The sequence below is a fragment of the Melanotaenia boesemani genome, chromosome 13 (assembly GCF_017639745.1).
Source record: "Melanotaenia boesemani isolate fMelBoe1 chromosome 13, fMelBoe1.pri, whole genome shotgun sequence".
Taxonomy (NCBI): domain Eukaryota; kingdom Metazoa; phylum Chordata; class Actinopteri; order Atheriniformes; family Melanotaeniidae; genus Melanotaenia; species Melanotaenia boesemani.
The window spans coordinates 23,846,079-23,869,940 of record NC_055694.1 but is presented as its reverse complement, the minus strand read 5'-3'; the positions used below and the strand labels follow the sequence as shown (position 1 = coordinate 23,869,940).

At 38.1% G+C, this 23,862-nt stretch overlaps 1 protein-coding gene across 2 annotated transcripts; it reads left to right on the top strand.

The window, feature by feature from the left end:
* The first annotated feature begins 256 nt into the window (after positions 1–256).
* On the top strand, positions 257–23,422 carry ttll10 (tubulin tyrosine ligase-like family, member 10). Of its 2 annotated transcripts, none has more exons than XM_042003214.1 (12): positions 257–551; positions 17,427–17,750; positions 18,003–18,138; positions 18,286–18,404; positions 18,550–18,670; positions 18,938–19,023; positions 20,333–20,516; positions 21,324–21,495; positions 21,716–21,856; positions 22,071–22,187; positions 22,267–22,360; positions 22,734–23,422. In XM_042003214.1, the coding sequence occupies exons 1-12, from the start codon at positions 497–499 to the stop codon at positions 23,309–23,311; spliced, it is 2,127 nt and encodes a 708-aa protein (XP_041859148.1). In that variant the 5' UTR covers positions 257–496; the 3' UTR covers positions 23,312–23,422. The 2 variants fall into 2 exon arrangements, with proteins under 2 accessions (XP_041859148.1, XP_041859149.1); XM_042003215.1 differs by lacking the exon at positions 257–551 and adding an exon at positions 16,191–16,662 and having other exon boundaries at positions 17,419–17,750; positions 17,982–18,138.
* The last annotated feature ends 440 nt before the right edge of the window (positions 23,423–23,862 follow it).

Sequence of the window (23,862 nt, the reverse complement as noted above, 5' to 3'; positions counted from 1 at the left end):
GGGCCGATGGGGAGGGTAAAGATGAGCGAACCGGTGAGGTGGAGGGTGGGAGGGGTTGTAGGGAGGTTTCGCCTCTACCGTCATTGGCTAAAGACCGAGCGGGGGACACACCTGTGAGTGCCAGAGGCTAAGGAGATTGGCTGCGACCTGAAAATTACACCTGTGGGGGGGAAAGAGGAGGAAGGGGGGTCAGGCTACATGTAAACCAAACCCTTTACAAATTCAGCGTCTGTCTTCTTGAGGAGCTTAACTGCCTCACACTGCCAAGGAGAGCACATGGAAAAAAACAACTTTAGACCGGCAGAAGGAAGATGAGTGACGTGCTTCAAACTGGTTGGGTTTGTTCCGGGGCTTGGCTGTTTTTCCAACTCTACGGCTTCATCTACCTGAGAGGGATGGCTTTTTTTCCCTGATCGCCACTCCAGAGGTCGACTGTCCTTCAGCGGGAGCAGGAAAGAGGAAGACTAGCCAACGGGGCGTCAAGAGCCCTCATACAATGATGCCTCTTGTCTTGGGTTTCTGGCTCGGTGACCACACCTGGGAAAGACTGGGTAACTTCACAAATGTGATCCCTTCTTTGTCTTCATTCTTCATCTGTAAGTCTTGAGCTTTTGTCATAACGTGTTCCTCAGCGACACCAGACTTTAAAACTTTAAGGACATTTGATCTGATAAAAACAGGAAATGTACGGTAAACAAATTAGGTCATCAAATGGAGCCCTGAGCGATTGCGTGCTGGTAAAGGAAGGTTTAAGTAGTTTCGATGAGAAGCAAAAATACTGTGTATCAAATTCCAGCTTCATTTAAACCGAAAAGAAAGAAGAGGAAACAAAAGAAGCCAACGCTCATTCCTAAACTGGATAGACCAGTTGGGGGAGATAAAGGCAAACTGCCAGACTTGTCAGAGGATATAAGGACAGAGGCTGACTCCTACTTTTAGTAAATTCAAGTTTTCAGTTTGAGGAGACATCCACGTCATTATGGAATGGAAATACTTTATAAGCTAATTTACTAGCTTAGTAGTTCAACAAACATCCTGAGTGCTGAGTAAGTTATTGTTCATATGAGTTTGGAACTCTTCTGTAAACTTTTTTCTACAACCTGTAGAACGCTTAATCAGTGAAGCTCTTTATTTATTTTTTATTCCTTCATCTAACCTGTTACCACATTTTGCTTTTCGACATAGTGATCTGCATGAACAATGAATGCTTCAAGCTCTTTTTGTTGTGCGGATGCAAGTCGGACGTAAAATGTCTGCTCATCCATTTTTCTTGCCTTTAAGGTTTGACTACAAGTTGAGGCACAGTTGGGCTTAACGGAGCAGAGAATTTCTGCTAGGCAGAAGGTATACATTATTACGTTTTCTAGGCTGCTATTATAGATGTTATAAGAGCAGCTGATGACTGTGGGAGACTGGCGAGGAGAAGAGAAAATGGAGGGAAAAATGTCGACCGCCTGTACTGTACAGCGTCGACTACAGAGCGAGGTGGAGGGCTGTGATTGGTGGAAAGACAAACATTTGTTCATTTCTTTCATACACCTGAATAGCAGCTAGTCACATGAGTTGTACCGGCTCTGCTAGCTTGTGGCAACAGAGCGGGAAGTGCGGAGTAGAATTTCAGTGGAGTGCCATTTAATCACTGGAAAGCCAGCAGAAGTGGTGGATTTATTTTTTGGTGTTCGTTAGGGTTCAGTCACAGGTTTAAACCGAAAAGGAAGTGCAACTCTTACCACCTCGGAGGGTGAGGGGTTAAGTTAAAGCTACACAATGATTCAGGCTGAATGACACAGCACTATGTGGCAGGGTTATTATAAATCAATTAAGCAATGCTGAAGGATGTTGTTCACATTCTTTAAAAAAGAGCAAAATTCATTTAGCAAGTTTATTTAAAAAAATTAAATTCAGTGTTTTTTTTCTGTATTATGTAGCATTTAATTCAAGAATGTAATGTTACATTTTTGTGCCTCCAGGGAAACGAAAACATGTTCATAAACAGAATTAATAGAAATACAAATCTTATTACAAATTTTATATTTAATGCTTTCTTTTCTTCTTACAAAAAAACTAAACATGCAGGCTATTTGTTTATTTATGATATCTGGAATGAAAAAGAGGAAAAAAAAAAAAACCAAACAAACAAAAAAACAAAAACTGACAGTCAGAGGAGCAGATGGGAAGGCAGTATGTGACAACAGAAGGGAAACGTTTCAAAAAGCAAATTACTTTAATGTTGTAGTCTTTCATTTTAAATATTAAAACTAGGGAGGTGGAGACTGAAGCAAGGGAGGAGTGGGAGGGGAAGGGGGTGGGGGGTAGGGGTGGACACATGTAAACCTACTCCATCACTAAATATACATTTAAATACACAGCCAAGTAGCTTGAGTGGCCCATAGGTGATAACCTGTACTGTGGCCTAAATTTCATGGTCGCCACGTTGCTGCTCACCAGTCTGAAGGGCCAGTCAGGTGGCGCTGAGATAAGACATGGAGTTAAATAAGGTTTTGGGTTTCCCCGCCATTGTTTTCTCTCAAAGACAGCAACTATTGATTAAGGGCCAGGCCAGTTTACCTATTGGGCTGTTCACTTCACAGCAGAGTCACATTCCAGCAGAGAGGGCAGAGTTACCTGATCACGCCTCACTTCCAGCAGGCAAAAAGCGTGGGTAGCCATGAACGGTTGAGACTCCCGCTGCCCGGAAAACTATTTACAACAATGGGAAAAACTCTATACTATCAAGATGCAGCCAAAAGCAGAAGAGAAAATTTTTTAACAAATGGAGGAGGACGTAGTGGCTGGTTAGACCTACAGCATGCTCTCCTTTGATCAGGTAATGTTATTTTTACAGCTTGTTTCTACCATCTTGAATTTTCTGGGCTAATCTTTTTTCACTCGTTCTCTCTTTCTTTTCCTCTTTTCTTCCTCAGAGGGCCTGCAGCACTGGTTTATAATGCTGATCATTAACTAAATAAGAGTCTGGGAGAGCTGGTCTGCTTGACTTTCTCATTTCATGGGGCCTGCCTTACCCGAAGGAAGACAGCGTTCTCAGGCAGCGGGCTGGAAATTCAAGATCTTTTTTCTCTTTCTTTTTTGGCCCCCTCCATCCTAAACATGCTCACTTTACTTTGGTTTTGTTACATTCTTTCCTTGGGGTACCTTTCATGATGGTAAGGTTACAGGTGCATTCTCTATTTTCCTTCTCCACCTTTCCCCCCCCAAACTTTTCCCTCCCTTGTACTCTGTTCTTTCTCCCTCCCCCTTCTCTGTACTTTATGTTTGCATTGCTTAGGTTGAATAGAAACCTGTATTTCTTCTAACAATAATGCCTAGATTAAAGGAGACTTATATAATGTCTGAAAAAATTAGGCCAAGAACAAAAGTTTACTTGTAATCAGATGTTTTCTGAAGAGGAACTCTTCACAACTTTGTTATAGCTAAAATGCTTGTATATTAAATTCGAATAGATATCAAAATAGCAGCGATGGGTCAGAGGATTTCACAGGTAGTACCTGTGAATGATCCTTGTTATTGAGTAAACGAGGGCTGATTCAGTGACCTTCCGCACACACAGCGTTGGTTCAGGTCGAGCCGAGCAGCATTCCATCAGCCTTTCATCACACAGCAAACACAAAGACAACAGCCTGAGAGGTCCACCAATGGGAAAAAAAAAAAAAAAAAAAATCTCCACACGGCTATTCAGTTCTTCAATTCTATAAAACATGCATTAAAACACTTTCGTCCTTTATTGTCACCAGAATAGCATAATATAGTTTGAAAGTGAGGTTCCCCATCCTATGTAACAGGACGTGTTTACTGGTGGAGGTACGTTTTAGACTCTGTGGCACTTTTGAACTTACTTACATGCATTGTGTGAAAAGTAGCACTCCCAACTTTGCTATGCCATAGAGTTAGACTAGTCAGAACAGGTTTTGACAATCATTAACAACTTGTGGCCCAGTCTTCTGTGACAGCAAGTTTAAGCTAAAAACCCCGACCGCAACAAGGGTTATACATGGAGGAGGAGGGGGGGGGGGTCTCCACACATGGATTTCCCCATTCCTAATTATGACGCTTCAAATTTAGCTTCAGCCTCACTACCTCAAAAGTGTGACTCAGTTTTAGTTATAGAAGACTTAAAGTAAGACTTAGTGAAAAATGCTTTATTTCTTGTTCAATATTTACTTTTCCTTAAATGTGAAAAAAGATTTTTTTAAAGGTTTAATGTCACTGTACGTTCTACAAGCAAATTCATAACAGCGTGTGTGTAAAGAAGTACTTCTGCCAACATGAGTGTAGGTATAAAATGTTTTTGGACGATTATCTCCATCTTACGAGGCAGCATTGGATTTCATCACTTTCTCTAATACTGCCTGGTAATGATGATGATAGTCATCTGCTGACTACAGCAAGGCAAACCACTTTAGCAATGTTAGCATCAATGTCCTCCAGACCTGGGCCCCGGATCAGGTGAAGTACTGGAACAGCAGCAGAAATGCCCCCCAGGATCCATCTTACCTGACAGTGCTGGACTGTACAACTGGTGTTCTAACACTGTCTGGTAACGATGTTTCCTGGGTGGCCTGGAGTCTCCGGTTGTAACTGTTGTATAGTTACACAACCCTTTAAAAACTTCTCTTTATAGCACAGGATGTTAGGATAAATGATGAGGCATTAAGTGGTGTGAAAATACAAGCTTTTTTTCTTAATTACTTTTGAAACTGGAAAGAGTTCTGGGATAGGGAGAAGGTATTTTGTGCAGAACTTGGCCTAAAGGTTAGCTTTTAAGTTGATGTGACCTCTGTACTTATCTCCTTGCCTTTAAAAAAAAAAAACCCTTTATGGCAACCCACTCCACCCAAGTTAAAGAATAGCAGTTGGTTGATGGTTCCACCGGTCCTGCAGGGCCTTATTTCCTTGTTCCCTCCCCTGAACAGCGTTAGTCTTTGTGTTGTATGGCAGTGATTGGTCCACATAAACCTACCTGCGTGGCACATCCTGAAACTGACACAAGCTCACCTCAAAAGATAGAGAGAGAGAGAGAGAGAGAGAGAGAGAGAGAGAGAGAGAGAGAGAGAGAAAACATACAGCAAGTTTGTTCTTCTGTTGTACAGTTGAGATGCATATGCACAGTAACAAACTTCACAGCTCTAAAACTTGATATTTAAGTGAAATGAAAGTCTCAAAACAGTTGTTAAAAAAACTAAATAAATAACAGAGTGAATAGAAGATAGTGTTTGTTGAAGGAGGGTATACCCCACAAATATTGAGCCACACCTGTATTTGCCCACGTTGCTCCATTATCCAAGCCACAGAAATACGAAAAAGCTTTATTTATTTCCAGTCAACTGTTATCTTTGTACAATATCTTTGTGCTAATGAAGAATTATAAGGTTGCAAGAGAAGTATTTAAGCTAACCTTTGCTTTTTTCCTTTGTCTGTTTACTCATGCTTTTACTTGCTCTCTGCATGCTTGGTTGGTTTGAATTGAAGACAGAAAGTACATGTTAGCATGTACAGAGTCTGTGACTGAAAAAAAAAAAAAAGCAGAACTGCTCATTTCATGCTTTTACTACACTGTTCTGTTTCCTCCAGCTCTCGCCTTCCTCTTTGCACAGAGGTGAAAAGTCAGAGGTCATCCTTCCAGCCTGTTGATAGGCGTCTTACCAGACATGGTTAGATGTAATTATTGGTGTCTAATACTGTCTGGTAATGCCGTCCATTAAGTGGCATTGCCTCCTGTTCTCTTACTTCCCCCCCTCTTACTCTCGTGCATCTGACATGCATTGTATTGACAAAAAGCAGTCGAGGGAAGCACATCAGCATATTGATAGTCGCAGTTGTGTGATGATGGCTATGGAACTATGATCCTTGCACTGGAAGATGGATTGATTTGTTGTGGTTTCTTCCATGTGACATGAGTCAGAGTTTCTTCTTTGAGCAGCATTTCAGAATAAAATTATTCGACTCACGGTGGGCTTTTCTGACTGTATGCTGTAAATTTCTTTCTGTCAGGAATGTAAATGTTAATGTTAATAATATTTATGAAAAATTCTTCTACTTTTATCAGATTAAAGTTCTTTCTTCCTACCATAACTGAGTTCCTTGTCAAAATTGGTCTTTTCTCCACTCACGGAGGTTTGAATAATTCTGTAATTTACAATGCATCGTACATACTGTACTTTTAACTGTATTTACTGTGATATTATTCTCTGTAATGTAAAATAAATATTAAATAAAGTGTGATAAACTTAAAATCACTTGTTTTGTGTATTTTCTTTATTCTTTCTAAACACACTTTGAGGATTCTCTCCAGAGTGTGAGGCCTTTGTAGCAGTTTTCCTGGTAACTGTGAAGTCTTCCCTCGGCTACACCGGAATGCTGAGCCCCAGTCAGGTGTGGATCAGGTTACCACTGAACAGAGCTTCTTTTTAAATGCCTCAATTTACCCATGAGGTCCCTCCATCAGCTAAGCCCTCATTGTGTCCTGCTCTATGGTAGCACACAGTAGGCTAGGTTGATAAACCGAGTAGCACAAGGCACGTTTTCTCTGCCAGATCCTGGGCAGCTGTGTTTAGAGAGATCCTTACAGCCAGCCAGTATAGTTTAGGTTATATTTGCAAATCTATAGAAAAAGTTTGTCTTATATTTTTATTCAGTTTTCCCTCTTACAACAAACATACAGAGCCTATATTCTAGTGGTGTTTAATTAGGCCTGTGAGCTAGAGGTTTCAGTTGGCTGGTTAAAAACCATTTGGCCATTTAAAAAACAGGCATTAGGCCTCACTGATCTCTCCTTCTGGGGAAAAGGGTTTGCCATTCCCAGAAATACCCCCAATGAATATGCTATTTAACACTTTAAAAAATATGTGTGTCTTTTTTATGCTTAAAGCAGTGTTACATGCTCAGTATTACTTTTATAATGGTATTGATCAAATAAAACATTTTCTCATACTTGATCTGGAAGAACATAATGAGCCGTGTTTTTTTTTAATCTAATTAAAAATGACTTCCTGTACCAAATAGAAAACCTAATCTAAAAGTAAAGTGCGTTTAATCATTAATCTTAGAGGCATTTAAAGCAGAGATTCATTCAACAGAAACACAAAAGCATATTTAACTTAGAATAAAAAAACAAAAAACAAAACAGAAAGGGTTAGGGTTTTTGCCCTTTGTGATGTACTGCCTAAATTATACGGTTGTAAACAATACTATGGTCTACATAATGATATTGATCAAATAGAGCATTTTCTCATACTTTCTCATATATTTTTACATCTGACAAGTCATTAGTGCACAGTGCAATTTTTAGTTCAGAGGTTTTAGTTCAGTGTTTTATATATGTTTTCGTATAAAAGGCCCGTTGTTAATTATACTGTATGTAAGACTTGTGCGTTGTTTTTCACTATAAAAAAAAAACAACAAAAAACTATTTTGCTTTGAGTGCTTACTCAGGAATTGCTTTAAGAATCATGCAGTCTTAACAATTTGTGTATAATTTAAAAAATAAGTATGTGTTGTGATGTTTTTTTTTTTAATTTAACAGTTAATTTATTACACATTTTCTTCAAAGTTATGGGTGTTATGTTACATCAGCTTATGGAAAAAGGCTGGCACATATCTGAAGCAGAAGTATGTGGTCAAGATAATATCAGTAAAAAAAAAAAAAAGTATGATAATAGTAAAAGAAAAAGCTGAAGGAAAAAAATCAACTATTCTTTAAATTATCGTTGGGAAAATACTATGTAAATATAATTTAAACAAACATTTGCAAATGCCTTTCCCCCATGTGATTAAATATGCAAAAAGACTACTTTTGTATTTCTTTGTTAGCTTGTAAAATTATATTACTGTAATATCATGTAACTGTAATATACTGTGTAGTGCAAATTTAACAGAAATGACAGAATAACAGAAACGGACTAAGCGTCAATATAATCTCAAAATAACAATAACAAAATATTGTGTTTGGAAATGCATGTGAGTAAATGTTTTTGCTTTCCATAAATTGTATAATACTTCTCTAAAAAGTGACTTTTCAATAACTTAGCTTAGCTTCCTAGTTTATAATTTAGACTGCAATGAGAAAAGACCTGACCTAAAAATGTGCCATTAGAATTAAATCAAACAACCTCAAAGCAGCATTAAACATTAGAAGTTATCTTCTCCCTTAGTGACATCAGCCTACTGAGCCACATTCCTGGCTGGCGGAGAGCCTGTGGAGGATTCCTGCACTGGTCTGTGCATGCTTCGTGCAGTCAGACCGGATTCCTGCATTACTGCCGTCTGTGGATGAAGAGGTCAGACTCACTTAGCTGAGTTCTCCACTGGAGTGGAACAGGAACTCAACAGGGCTAAACGGCTGTGACATACCTGGAGGTTTGCTGATGTGCAGCAAAATTAAGGAGCTGATACAATCCTGTTAGCTTTCATTAATCCAGTCCAAAAAACAAAAATGGTTTATAGCATTATCTGTCCTAATACCTCATGGGCTGTTGGTGGCGTCAGTAAAATGTTTGGGCTTGGAAGACCTGCAGACAGTGTCAAGGACACTGGAGGGTTATCTTGAAAAACTGCTGAAGTGTTCGTTGTCTTTTGCAATATCGAGGCTCCCTAACCAGACCAGTCAGACCCGTGGCCCAAATTATTGCATAGCATTTGAACACAGCTTTTATCTGTTATAGTTTATCAGATTTAGAATAACCTACTCTGAACTTTCTGTTTTGTCAAAGATAAAGTCACAGAACACAACTCTGGAATAAACATGCATGCCCTAACCGGAAGACAGATAGACTTAAAAGATACATTAAAACCTTGCACATCTACTTAACTCTCTCATTATTTATTGAAATTAGACAAGAAGATAGCACAAGGCCAATTTCACCATCACTTAATAAAAACACTTGACCTGCACTACATGGCGACTGGTTATTGATTCCCAGCACTGGACTAAATAATAGTAATTATTATAATGACTCCAGCCAAAGTTGGAATATAATGAGCCCTCCATTGTTGGGCCAGTGTTTGAATTAAACAATGTCCTAAAAAAACAAAAACAAAAACAAAAACAAAGGAATAAAGTAGATGCCAATAAAGTAGATGACTGATACCACTTACCCACACCTGCTTGGCATTGGCAGGCAACAGATTACCAAATAAAAAAGGACAGTTTACTTTTTTACTTCCCTAGCACACCAGACCAGAACGCCATCTGGTACTCCAGTGTTGAGTCTTGTGTCATGTAGAACAGGTTTTATTGTTATCATTGCTGACACTATGTTAAGCTTGAATTTCATGAACCATACATGTAACCATACTCTTCCAATGTTGCTTCCTTCATATTGAAACTGTGTGCTTTAGACAGCATGTTAAAGAGTTCAATTTAGACCAAACTTTAGCAGCAGAATAAAAATACATTTTTTAAGCTGGATATTTCAATACAAGGGTCACTTTTGAAAGCAGTAAGATGTTTTTAAAAATGCCACAACATAGGATTTTGGCTATAGTGGTTGTCACTCAAAAAAGATGACCAATTTAGCATGCTAACATTTGGTGAGGATAACATCTACTCTTAATGATTTAACAATCATCTGTGGTACTTAGAAGGTACAATATGTTGTAGAAGGTAGTGTTCACATTTGACTCAACCTAGAGACAGTTGCTATAGGAACCAAGTGACGATTTATAGTTTGCAAACTAGTGACATTTGGGTTACTTAGCACCCAGTAACACAAGGACTAACAAAGCAGCCAGCCACATACACATTAAATAAACAACTAGTTGTTACCTATTATTTGTTGGCAAAAAACAAACATCTACACTTCTGCTTGTGAAGCTACAGAAGCTTCATATAAGATCAGCTTACCGGCAGCTATTCCCCTGTCTGGTGGTAGCATCTGCTAAAAAAAGACAGGTAGGTATTTACAACCTCAAGATAATGTTTGACATAAATGTGTGAATAACCGAGGTTTTTTATGAAGTAGTTCTATAAACATAATGCAGTCAAAGTTATTATTCATGGTAATTTTGTAGAGCTGGATACTAACTTAGCCTGAGCAGCTAGTGTCCTTTTAATATGTTATATTTTCTTAGGTCAGGAGTCTACGAATATGGTTCAACACAATCAGCATTAGATAAAATCCATTCCCTAGAGTTAAAAAATGTTAAAATGTGTGTGTGTGTGTATATATATATATAAATATATAATAAACATTAAAATAAAATTGTTTTGCACTGTTGCTAATGCTAGTTTGTAAGCTGTAGCCTCTTAGCTAGCAGAACTAATATGGTTTTGAAACAACCTCTGAAAGTCACAGAAATCAAGTAGTGTTAAATTTTACTCAGCAGCTTATTATTATTATTATTATTATTAGTAGTAGTAGTAGTAGTAGTAGTAGTATTAATCCATATGAATAGTACCTATTTATCTAGACAAAGGTTACAGCTGATTTACTTACTTACTTTATTTACTTAGCTGTCTTGTAGCTATAGTAAAACACATAAAAGAAAACCCCCAAAAAACACCTGATCAGACTTGTCCTGCAATTTTGACTTAATATTTCTGGTACATTTAGTCTGTTAAGTTTGTGTTGTTTTTAGACACAAAGTCTGACAGGCAGACAGTGTAGCTTGTAGCTAATGTACACAAGACAGCCCAAGATCATTAGCATTAATGTTTTGGTTGTACATTTCTTTTTGAAGTTCTTCAACGGATTTTCATGCAGAGCCGGCTTTCAGCTCCTTGTGTCTGCTAGTAAATTTCCAAGGTGGAGTAGATGAATGGACACCTCAGATACAAACTACACCTGATTAAAAGAAAGAAAGAAAGAAAGAAAGAAAGAAAGAAAGAAAAATAAATTTCAAGACTTGCTTTTGTTATTGTTTAATTTAATTTTTTTTAATTAATTTTCAAATAAAAATGGACATTAATTAAAATATTTTCACTTTTCGAAATATAATTGTAAGCCAAAAAAAATCTATCACTCCTTTAAAGATATCAAATTATTATCCCCTATATAGATAGCAAACATAAAATAATTATATTGATTTGATATGTACAGAATGTTTTTCCAAAATCAATCAAACATGATTATAAACACTTTTAAATTGTTTCATAATGTATTTATGAAAACAGATATAGAGATTAATATGTGTTTTTTGCTATATTATGATTGTGATTATTTATTTTTGTGCTATTAGTAGCAATAGCAGTAGTAGTAGTTGTAGTATTATTATTAGTAGTAGTAGTAAAAAGATCAACTTTATCGGGTCTTGAGCTCAGAGCCCTCGGCTTGCAGTGGATGAGGTGCCTCCTCATCAGTTGTTTTCTTTTTTTTAAGATTCTGCTAAAACTGGAGCATTTCTCTGTCGATATAATATCAACCAAACCTATTCTGTCATGCTCTTGCCAAATTCTTTTGCAGTATTGTTAAGTCATTTTCCTTCTCAGAATGAAGTGGGATTTCTCTTGTGTCCATTCATACCCCTGGAGGGTGTAACCAACATACCAAATAACGACAATCCAAGAGTTTTTCTTTTGTGCAAATCCTCCCCAGAAAACTAGCACAATTCATATTAAAAGTCACATGGGAGATTGTAAAGGATTTTCAAAGAAAAGCTCATATAGAGACACCTCAGTATAACCGTGTCTTAAAACAACTGCACCCAAGGACAGACATTACACTTTGGACTGTCAGGAGTGGTATCGATATTCAAGGTCTTTGATAAAAACCCTGGGAACAGCTTGTCACCCCTCCATTACAACAGCCCCCACCATGCTTTAACTGGTGTAATTCTGTAAGGAAATCGTGAATAGGAGTAGAAAGAGAGGCCTTTCTGACACAGGCTTTTCTTTGCAGTGTAACTTAACTCCATTTCTTCCAGTATAATGCCTTGACAAGGAGAATCCCTCCAAATAATGGGTTGTGTTAGGACACCATCGCTGCAGGCTGCGTCCCTGTAATTGCTGAGCACTTCCTGGTTACAGGCAGTTGAGATGACATGGGAATGGGCGAGTCTCCAAAGACACACACAACTGATGGTGTAACCGCCCCAAGACAGACAGACAGGCACAAACACACACATACACCTACATTTATATAATGATATATTAACAACTGAGTATAGGTTTTGTCGGTCCGAAAGAGCATGGGACCACATTTTGAAATTCATGGTTTCATACCCTTTGTTTCTTTTGGAAATTCTAATTATTGTCACAGGAAGTTACTTTTGATGTGTTCTGTTTGATGTGTTTTACTTGTTTGAAGTTTAAGGGAAGAACTGTGTTTGTTTGTACCAACAAAATGTCAAAGAAATATTTCCATCACTTTTCAGACAGATAGAGATAAAAATCAAAGTCTGGAACTTTTTAAAAACATTTTAATTTTTGAAAAATGTAAAACAAAAGCAAAAAGATTTGCAAATTTGATATAAACACAAATGTATATATATTCCTGTATATTCTCATAGTACAGACAAATGCATAAAGCCTCTTGGCAGATGGTGAGGCATGAGGTTGACAGGGCTGTAAAACAAGCCTGTTCTCTTTGTCCGCCTACGCATCACTTTGCACAGTTTGTCTATCAGATGGCGGCTCTTTATCAAGGTGTGGCTGACACTGGCTCCACACAAAGCTCTGTTTAACAGGAATATGGGAGGCCTGCTCTTAATAACTGGGATGTTGTAGTTGGAGTCACATCATTGCCAGGCAGCTCTCTCTTAGCGCTGCCTTTTTGTACTCAAAAATTTACAAACATGAGTTTACAAATGACTGAATTGATCTCATTGCCTGCTGATGACAAAAACACATTTAAGGAAGAGCTGCATTTCACTATATGGTTTGCAAGGACACCCCATACCCTTCAGTACATATGCTTTATGGTTGCTGGGGGGAAATACAATAAGGTATATATATATACCTTATATATATATATATATATATATACCTTGTTCTATGAGTTGCTCAAACTGGGTGTATAATTATATGGTTGCAAAGGTGCTGGGTCTGAAACGGTACCCTTCCCTGTCAATTATCAGGTTGTTTAGAGGAAGAGGGGAGATTATGCAAAATTGCCAACCATAGCTGGGACTGGGTGTTTCCTCCTGAGTCAAATCACTTAGACAGAAGGTGATTAGTGGATTTGCCATGTGAGCAGACAAATGCTATGTTGCTCAACTGCATACCTGCCTCAGGATTTAGGAATAGACATTGATTAATGATCCCGTCTGCATCAATGAAGAATGACTCATAGGGGTGAATTAAAAGGTGTTTAACCCATTTACACCCGGGGCTTTGTGAAAAACGGCTGTTCTGAAAAATTGAAAACTATCTAAGAAAGTTTTCGTTTCTTACCCTCTGAAGAAGGTAAAATATTGAAATAAAAAAAACAATATGTTTAACCTTTAGATTTTGTTGGAATGTCTTAAAGATAATAATTAAAAAAAGAGATCATTTTAAATTTGTTTCATTCAAGGCTTGAAAAGCAAAATGATGCAAATGTCCCTTTAGGTCATAATAGGTTATAATTACTCAATCATTTCTGTTACAGCATTTAAAATAGACAAAAGTTAGTGTCACTATTGTGACTTCTCTGTTGTAGATTGTGTACAACAGAGCTATAGAAATGGATCAGTAAACAAGTGTAAGATCGATACCGGTATACTGTAGCTGCAAGTAGACATGCCTAATGTTCAGACTTTTCATGTCTTTAGTGACATTTTGCAAAACAGACATTGCTGTGCCAGTTAAAAACATTATTCTACTGTTTCATGCTTTATTTTATTTTGTTATTTTTATTTATCTTATTATTTTATTCTCTATTCCACTCATGAAAGTGTTGCATGGTGTCAGCAAACTGTAGTAGGCCAGACCATACTGTTTTCATTTTAGATACAGCTGACTTTTTTTTCAAAACAATCACTGTCACATTGATTTGTTTGATTGATTTTTTTCACACTGGTTCGTAGGTTGTACAACTCTGTGTACTTTGTACTCTTTCAAGACTTGTTATGATGAGTTTCCATGGCAACAGAAGAGTAAGTTATCAGATGGATGAACTGATAAAAGTTCTCCAAAACCAAGATAATCAGCAAAATAACACACGAAATCTCAAACGAGTTGAAGAGGAAGTGAAGAGGATGCAGGGCAGGAGCTCTGCAAAAAACGGTGGAAAGAATACAGGGAATGCTGTATGTCACCAAGACATGGCTGAATGAACACATCTGGGACTCCATAATGTCTGTATCGTACTTTGAGACTGTATGAGCAGACTGCAATAAAAAAGTCAGCGGAAAGCTAAAGGGAGGTGGAATTGCTGTGCTTTTTAATCACCATTGGTGCCATTCTGAACATATTTGTCCATATTGTTTACCCAGAGAGTTTACCTGTGTTATTCTAGCAGTGGTTTAAATCATACCTGGTACTGCTGCAGACACAAACTGTGAAGTCATCAGATCCTAATGCATTCATAGCAATCTCTCCCCCTCTGCAACATTACCATCATTCCAACAATTTGTCAGCTGCTCCACCAGATAGTAGGATGTTGGACTTACTTTATGCGAATGTTAATAGGACATACAACTCCTCTGCCCTGCCTCTTTTAGGAAGATCAGACCATAATATAATTTTCACCTACACCGACAAACCAATCATTCAGCAGCAACCAGCATTTAGGGAGGAAGATAGGGAGTTATTGAAGACAACAAAACCCAACTTAAAACAAAGATTAAGAAGTGCAAGGAGGACAAGAGGAAAAAGTTAAAAAGTCAGCTCCAGCAGAACAACTTGTGTGGTCAGGAATGAAAAAGATCACAGACTTCAAGTTAAAGGGGGATCAGACTGATCGAGATTTGGACAAAGCTAATGAGCTGAACATGCTATTCAGTAGGTTTAGTTTACCCCCTGCCTCTAGCCCAACAGACCACAGCTTTCCTGTCACTCCTCCACTTTGTCACCCTGTAGCTCTGTCATGTAGACACAGCCTGTACTCCCTCCACATCAGAACACACTGAAACTTCCTTTACCTCCACCTCTAACCTGCCTGTCTCTGCAGTCAGGTGATGAAACAACTGGAGAAGATGAACTGGAATGAGCCTCCAGGTCCAGATGGTGTCAGCCCCAGTATGTTGGATTCTTCAGCACCTTTTCAACACCTGCCTGAGTCAGAAATGCGTTCCTGTGCTGTGGAAAACATCCTGCCTTGTTCCAGTACCTAAAAATACCAAACTTCTGAACCAAGTGACTACAGACCAGGTGCCCTAACATCTCACATCATGTCCTTCAGAGACTGTTATTGGCTCATCTCAATAAGCAAGTGGACACCTTTCAGGACCCATTTCAGTTTACATATCGTAAGAGGCTTGAGGGTGAAAATACCATCATCTACCTGCTCACTTTAATCTGGACCAATCAGGCAGCCCTTTGAGGATCATGTTCTTTGATTTCTCAAGTGCTTTTAATACAATTAACCCTGCTCTATTATGTGAGAAGTTCCATAAATTCTCGTAAAATACCTCCAAAACCACCTGCATTTATGACTGCCTAACAATCAGACCACAGTTTGTGAGACTGAAAGGTTGTGTGTCTGACATGGTGGTCAGTAGCAGTGGAGCACCACAAGAAACTGTACCATCACCATTTCTTATCACACTGTACACCTCAGACTCCCAATGCAACTCTGAGTCCTGTCATCTGCAGAAATACTCTGATGACTCTGCAGTTGTGGGGTGCATCAGTGATGGACAAGAGGCTGAGTACAGAGAACTGATCAGTCAGTTTGTAAGATGTTGGATGGAGATGGTTTGTAGCCCTCTGTTGGGGCAGCAGCACCAGAACCAGAGACTTAAAGAGATGGAACAAACTGATTGAGAAGGCTGGTTCAGTGCTTGGGATAACTGTGGAGCAGCTGGAGCTGATTGTCCTGAAAAGAATGCTGCATAAGCTGCTGAAAATAATAGACAATTCTTCACATTCTCTATACAACACAGTGAAGAAACAACAGTTTGTTCAGTGTGAGGCTACACCAAGTCCAATGCCAGACAGAAAGGTATCAGAGATTATTTCTGCAAGCAGCCATCACCTTATGGCACAAGGCTATATCTACTAATTAATTTATTATTATTATTATTTATTTATTTATTTATTTATTTATTTTTTATTATTATTATTATTTTAAAGAAAAACAAACGAAAAACCCTACTACAACATTGCCATTTCCCTCTGGGACTAATAAAGTAATTTTATTTAAATAATTTAATTAATTTAATTTAATTTAATTTCTTTTCATTTAATTTAATTTCATTTCATTTCATTTACACTCTTTGTCAACATATAACACCCTGAGAAGCTCGTAAATCCATTCTGATTGACACCCACTTCTCATGTTACCATAAAGTTCACACAACAGAGGCTTACAGGCAGTTAATATTGAATGAAGCTAAACCTAGGTGTGGGGTGGGTAAAGGATACATAATCTGAAGTTACTAGTTTGTCTTGAGCTGCTGTTGTAAAATTTAATCTACAAATGGCAACTGTTGTCAAGGGTCCCATTACCCTAGTAACTGGTGATTGTTGACTGTAGTCTGGGTTGGCTTACTTTTGTTTTGACAGAGTATGCCTAACTTTAGAGGACGAAACAGCAGGCACAGCATGTGATTTCACCTCTAAAGGCTGTGAGTTTTCCTTTTGTCTTGCCTACAAGGTTGAGTGCACATTGTTGATTTAGAATGGACTGAAGAGGGTTTTCTTCTTCAAATGGATTCTGGTTGTTTACTAAATTTGTGACGCTGGAGTTGGAGACACACAAATTTTAAACAGCTCTGTCAGTCAGCTGGTGCAAAAAACATCAGTTTGAAATTATGCATCTTTTCCCATGATTTTTGTGATTAATATGATGTGTAAATGTTGTTTATACTTTAAAATACCACCAACAGAACAAGCTAAAAATCTAAGCTGCTAGCAGATGTTAGCAACCTTGAACATTATGTTGTTTAAACATAAACAAAAATAAACACTGTACAAGCCTTTACTGTTAGACTTTGTGTCTAATTAGATGTTATTATTATACTAATCAAATACTAAGTATTTATATATATATATATATATATATATATATATATATATATATATATAGGCTATATAGACAGAGAGAGCGAGAGAGAGAGAGAGAGAGAGAGAGAGATACTAGTACTACAGTACTAGTTATTTTAAGTATGTTAAATATTTAAGTTAAGTAATTTCTAACAGTGTTTTATACTATGTTATTCAGGTTGGTTATTCAGGTTCTTCTTTTCCTCTAATGATGTTTCAGGTTATCAGTTTCCTCTGGTTTAAACATTTAATTCCTCTGTACCTCCTATCACCACAGTCAATGCAAATCTAAAGAGGCCCACCCACCCAGGTAAGATTAACTAGAACTGCTCCCACTGGTCTGCAGAGAGTGAGGTCATGTCATCTGAGTCTGGGATGGAGCCTTGCAGTGACAGCCAGGCAGAGGGAACCGGACAAGAGAGGCAACAAGGAGGAGACAAAAAAAAGGAGGGGACAAAGGTCTTCTTAGGAGATAAACAGCCTGCAGAAAGCCAAAGGCAGGAGGAGCCAGGAACAGAACAGCCTTTATCAGCTGACCGTAGTGACATACAGGAAGTGACATCAGAAAGTGGACTAGAACAGGTACAGAGGGAGGAGACACCAACTCGGGAGGAGGGAATGAGATTTTCCCACTTATCTGTTGACCAGAAGAGACAACATGGAGAGACAGGTGTGTTTGGAGAAAAGACACATATTAGGATTACACATACAAAATAATTCAAATAATTTCCAACTCTACAGCTGCTCTGTTGCTCTGTTGATATTTATTACTTCCTTATCATATACTCAAGTGAATTAAAATCATATGGATTGTATATTATATATTATATATGTAGTTTTTTATGTACTTTGTAGACACTGTGCATATTTTTTGGTTTATTTGTGTTTGTATGTATAAAAGCATCATGTGTATGCATAGCAGAGCGTGACCTTCAGAAGTTCAAATCAAGGGGCTTTTTGACCTGCTCCTACCCTGTCAGGAAGAGGGAGAGGCAGGTAGAGGAGCCTCAGGGGTCTGGGCCTTTTTTCTTCTTTGGAGGAGCCAATGGGGCTGAGATGTAAGTGGAAATCCTCAAAGAGCTGATAACTCCTACAGAGGACAAAACATGCTGCAACTATATTGTTTTAGGGTCCTTTGCCACCCATAAACTCTGACCACTGGTTTGTGGTTTTATTAAGGAATAAATGTGGCTGCTCTCTTGTAGAGTGAGTGATTACTGTAAGAGCAGAGGATGGAAGAGGATTTACAACAAGCATAGGGAGGATTTCAAACTCAAGTGGTGTGAGACCAAATCCATAGCCAGCTACAAGAACTTCAGAGAAGGTACCATGTATGCACAGGAAACAAACTACAACTTGTAATTCACCTGATTTACAGCCTCCTGTAAAAATTTAACTATAAATAGATTTAGACTTCTTCTAAATTTGAATTAAAAATGACAAACTTGAAATCTGCATTTTGTTTCCAGGTGAACAGTTAATATATCAGATTCCTAACAACAAGGTCCTCACCACTAAGGTCGGCCTCCTCAGTAGTTTGCAGGAATATGAGCGAGTGAGCAGCAAAGTTAAACATGGTCACGGACGCAGGTAATCTGGACAGCTGTCTTCTTGCTTTTACTGTCTTTGTATGATATGGATCTATTCTTTACAACAGTTTATAGATTTTATTGTGTACTATTAATTACATCCTCTGGTTCCATCATGGTGGCTTAGAAGAGGCCACGCTGTAAAACTTAGTTTATTAAGTCAATTTCAGCAAATAATAATTTATTACTATTATTTATTATTATTATCATTATTATTTTGGACAGTGCAGCCATTAATGTTAGCTTCTTTCTGTCAAACACATTGCAGGAGACTGAAAATGGAAGAGTTTCTTCCCACTACCTTTCGTATGGATGTGAGGGAAGACAGGGAAGCTTTCTTTACCCTGCAGAATGGTAACCTTTTACACACTATCATAATACAACATCACAGCGGTGGTTCAGCTGGATTTGTCCTTAGCGTGATGGTGTCATTTTGAAAAGATGAATCAAATTTGACGGTCATGCATGAAAAGAATATGTTTGTTCTAGGCAGTGTTAAGACAACAGTTGCCCTGGTGATTGTTTAATCAAGAGGTTGAAAACGTTGGAAAATAATGCACTTCAGCTCCCATAAGGCTCTGATAAAATCACCAGGGGAGCATGCTGTTGCCATGGAGATGAGTCAGCAGAGGGCAGGGCTGAGACACAAACAAGACAAGGCGCTCAGCAGGATCTGAATGTAGTGCTGCTGCAGCTAAACCAAATAAATAAAGTTAATTTAAGAGACTGAAAAATGTTTATAAAGTAAAGTTTAAAACTGGAAATGAAATAAACCACAGATTTCTATATATAATTTTTTTTAAATAAAGGCACACAGCCTTATGATAACAGGTGTACAGGTTTGGACAAACATTGTTTTCACTAAGTAAACAGGAGAAAGACAAAGACAGCTGGTTTAGATCTCTGGGTGATAAATATATTAATGAAGGAAAATATGAAAAAAGAATAGAAGTTTAAACAGATTTGGAGCTTATAGAGTGGAACAGAAATATCGGATTTAAACTCAATCAGTTTTGATTTATTGATTGAGTCATTGACTGATTCATCACTGGCAGCAGTGAAAGACAGCAGATTATTGGCTATTTAAAACTGCAAGTAAGTAAAAGTCTAATATTCACAATTTTCCTTAGCATGATGTTGACATTCTTCCAATGAAGCTGTTATGGCAGTTGAGAATCAATAAAATTTTCTAATTTAAGTTTAGAAATTTTACACAGGGGAGGCTGTTTCTTATTTGATCAATGCTTTGCATGTTTATCATTATAATAAGCTCAAAAAAGTAGTAAAGCGAGTCAAGTGTATGAATGAACAGTATGTATATGTATAAAGAAGAATAAAGATATCAGTATGGGTTCCTGACACTAAAGAATAGTGTTTGCATAAATGAACTGGGTTTGTAATGTTCATATTACACAATGTTACACACCTTTGACATTTGTACACTGGTGGTGGAAATAAATAACAATGCAGTTAGCTGCTAAAATGTTCACAATGTACAATGCTCACAAAATAAAGGCAGAAATATGGTAGATGAAAAGAGAAAATAAAATGAAAAAATACCTCAATACAGAACCAAGCAAATATTAAAAAAACAAAACAAGCATTTAATATCAGTTGTAACCGCCAAGTGAAATTTGTTTGATGGAACTGTTTATGGTGCCAGGTTTGAGCAACAGTGAGAGTCGAATGTGGATCTGTAAACCTTCGGCTCTGAACCAGGGCAGAGGGATCTTTCTTCTTACAAGTTTGGAGGACGTGGCCGCTTTCAGACGGAAGCTACAGAACATGGACAGCCAGGCCAGCAGGAGGCCACATCAGTGCCAGGCTCAAGCTCATATTGTCCAACAGTGGGTGAACATCAACACAGTATTTTCCTTTCCCACAAATTCAAGAAGTAGAAAATTATTATATTTCAGCTTACTGAGCTTTGTTTACAGAAGGTTTAGAGTAGTGATTCCCAATCTGGGGTCCGGGACACCCCAAGGGGGTCTCCCAAAAGTACAGGGAGTCCCCAAGAATTTGAACATTCAGATTAATGTCCACACACTGTCCCTATTTCAAGAAAAATAGGAAGGTTATATGTTATTTTAACTTGGGCTATCAAAGGATAGGACTCATCCAGAATACATCATTTATGGTGAGAGTTTCACTTTTGAAATCACAAAACCAAGCATGGTTTTGGCATGGGGTGGGGCAGGGGGGTCCATGGCTTTTTGGTATTTGCATGAAGGGGGTCCCCGAGAAAAATAGATTGGGAACCACTGGTTTAGACCACTTAAAAAAAGACAAAAAAATAAACAAAACAAAACAAAAAACAAACAAACAAACAAACAACCAAAAAAAAAAAACAATGATCAGGCTCAAAAAGTAACATACTGTAAGTGAGAAGTGGAAATGATAAATAAATACAAAAAACATCTATGTATGTATAAATTCTGTCATGCTAGACTCTGATCAACACTAGAAACTGAATAGGCAGCCTTTATAGATGAGATTTGCATACAGGACGTCTTTACAGTAAATTTGCATAAATATTTGCATAATATTTATAGTTTTGTTTTATTTTTTTTCAATTTCCCAACATCTTAATATGGAATTACAAATGTGACCTTTGAAGCTGTTTGTTTGAAGGTAGACTCACATTTCTGCCTCAGTTACATCCAGAATCCACTGCTTCTGAATGGGAGAAAGTTTGATGTGCGCGCTTACCTTCTCATCGCTTGCACTGCACCTTACATGGTGTTTTTTCGTCATGGATATGTGCGGCTGACGTGTGACCTCTACAACCCCAGCTCTACAAACCTCTCCGCCCATCTTACCAATCAGGTAAACCCAAACTGTCAACAAGAACATGGCATCCAGGGGCTTGTACAGCTTGACATATTTTAACTGCTGAGCAATCACCTTTTTATGATACCATCCCTTATTATTTCCAAGTAGACTGAAAGGATCTGGTGTAGTTAAACCACTACCTGCCTATCTTTTCCCACATCTTCTCCCTGTGACTATTTCATGTGTCTCTGGTGCCCCTACTGTCAATCTCCAGCACGTGCAGAAAAAGAATCCACTTTACAGCCAGCTGAAGGAGGACACTGTGTGGTCCATGGGGAGCTTCAACAATTACGTCAATGACAGGTTTCAGGTTGCCAAAGGTCTGCCCAGGGACTGGGTGCTTGGAGCCTTTGCAGTGAGTATTGTGGTGTGTTGTAACTCTCAGGGACCAATTACTTTTACAAGGATGGTTGTTAGCACTTATAACTAATTAGGATTGTAGTTAGTTTTACATGAGCTCATTCCTGCTTGAGAATTCATTATCCTATCACTAAAAAAGAAACTCACTCATATTCTTGATAACTTATGGATTGTATGACTGATACAGTGTTTTTCTTTTTCTGCACCAGAAGCAAATGCAACAGGTCATGATCCAGTGTTTCTTTGCAGTCAAGTCCAAGTTGGACTGCCGTCTGGGATTCTTTGACCTGATTGGCTGCGACTTCATGGTTGATGAGAACTTCAAGGTTGGTTTAGAAATATCTGGAATGAGGCTAACTTTTAACATGTGTAGTCATTATGTTTTCTGTGGTCCTAATACTGTAGGTGTGGCTCTTGGAGATGAACTGCAATCCAGCTCTCCACACAAACTGTGAGGTGCTGAAGGAGGTGATACCCAGCACTGTTGTAGAGACATTGGGTTAGTTCAGACCTCACATTCTAATTTAAATGCATTAAAAAGCTGATGTGACCATTCAACCTCTTTTACCTACTGTTTCATGCGCCTCTCTGACAGTGAAGCATAACTAAGTTATTTGCTCAAGTATTGTACTTTTTAAGTACTGACTATTTGCAATTTGTGCAAATCTTCCTTTATTGTTCATTAATAATCTGACATCCTGATAAATTTATCATGCATTATGAATATGATTCATACAAATACTTTAATGTTAGTATTCAAGCTAGATTTTGCTGCCAATATGCATTCTTAGATTAAAGAGATATAGCACGATTTTAATTTGTGATGGAGATTTCTGACATTGCTTTATTGTTACCTTTACCTTCCTCTTTAGATTTAACCCTGGAAATCTTTCACAAGTGCCGTCTCAGGCAGAAAATCCATCCTTTGGCCAGTCAGAGAGAGTTTGTGCTGCTCTATGATGGTGTTTTAACTCCTGGCTTTGCACTGGCCACCAGCAAGAGGAAGACAAACAATGAGTGTAACAGGAAAACCCAGAACAAGAGCCAAAAGCCTGAACCCAGACGATGTAACTCTGGGACAGAGGGCAAGAGTTTGTCCTTGGTATCCTCTGATAATTCTGTGAATGCTTCAGCAACTAGTGAAGAAATTAGGAGTTCAAAGTCTGGCCGCTCCACTCCCCCTGTCACTTCACCTCTCCATCAAAACACTGTATCTGGGTGTGCACCATCATATTTACACAACAGTAAGAACAGCTCACTGATTGTCAGGAGAAAGGACAGAAGATCTAAAGCTGAAGTGAGCAAATGTTCTTTAAATCACCATTTAAAGACAGTAGGTGGCATGACTGACTCAAAGATTCGGGAGAAGATGAGAATCATGTCTCTGAGCTCAGTTTGCTCACCTGAGACAAAATCCCCTTCTAGACCGCCTTCATGTCCAGACACATAGAGCTTAGAGTACAATAAAAATATGGAACTTTGATGCATGGAAGTAGATGTGATTTAAAAGACTGTTGAAAAATAGTTGATACTACAATAAAAAATATATCTGTCTTTAACAATCTCACCTTTTGTTTATTTGTTTTTTGCTCAAAACCTTCATTTTCAAATTAGCTACGTGGCAAATTGAAAATACATCCATCAGTCATCTTACATTGAGTCGGTTCATAGGAACAGTAGATTGTATGCAAACCCTCCCATTCTCTTTTAACCAGGAAGATCAGAACGAATCGGCCACTTCACAGCTGCTGCAGCTTGTTTTGACTACAGCCCTTTACTTCTCTGTGTCATAAGACATATTTATCTTACTTGTCTATCCATATTCAGGCTAGATGCATGGCCACATCTTTCCCAACAGAATGCTTGCTTCATCCACATGCTTAGCAAGGACACGGAAGGCTTCAAGGGAATGAACATGAAGAAGTGCAATGCATTTATTTTTTGTCCTCATTTGGCCAGCTTGTTTCTCAGTGACAACACAGCCAGAATTTATTTGTTATG

What these genes read in the sequence shown, in the direction of transcription:
- ttll10 (XM_042003214.1), top strand. Translation starts at nt 497, where the DNA reads ATGATGCCTCTTGTCTTGGGTTTCTGGCTCGGTGACCACACCTGGGAA. An exon ending in GGGTGCTTGGAGCCTTTGCA is followed by an intron (nt 21,857 to 22,070) that starts GTGAGTATTGTG and finishes TTTCTGCACCAG; the next exon opens with AAGCAAATGCAACAGGTCAT. An exon ending in TGGTTGATGAGAACTTCAAG is followed by an intron (nt 22,188 to 22,266) that starts GTTGGTTTAGAA and finishes CTAATACTGTAG; the next exon opens with GTGTGGCTCTTGGAGATGAA.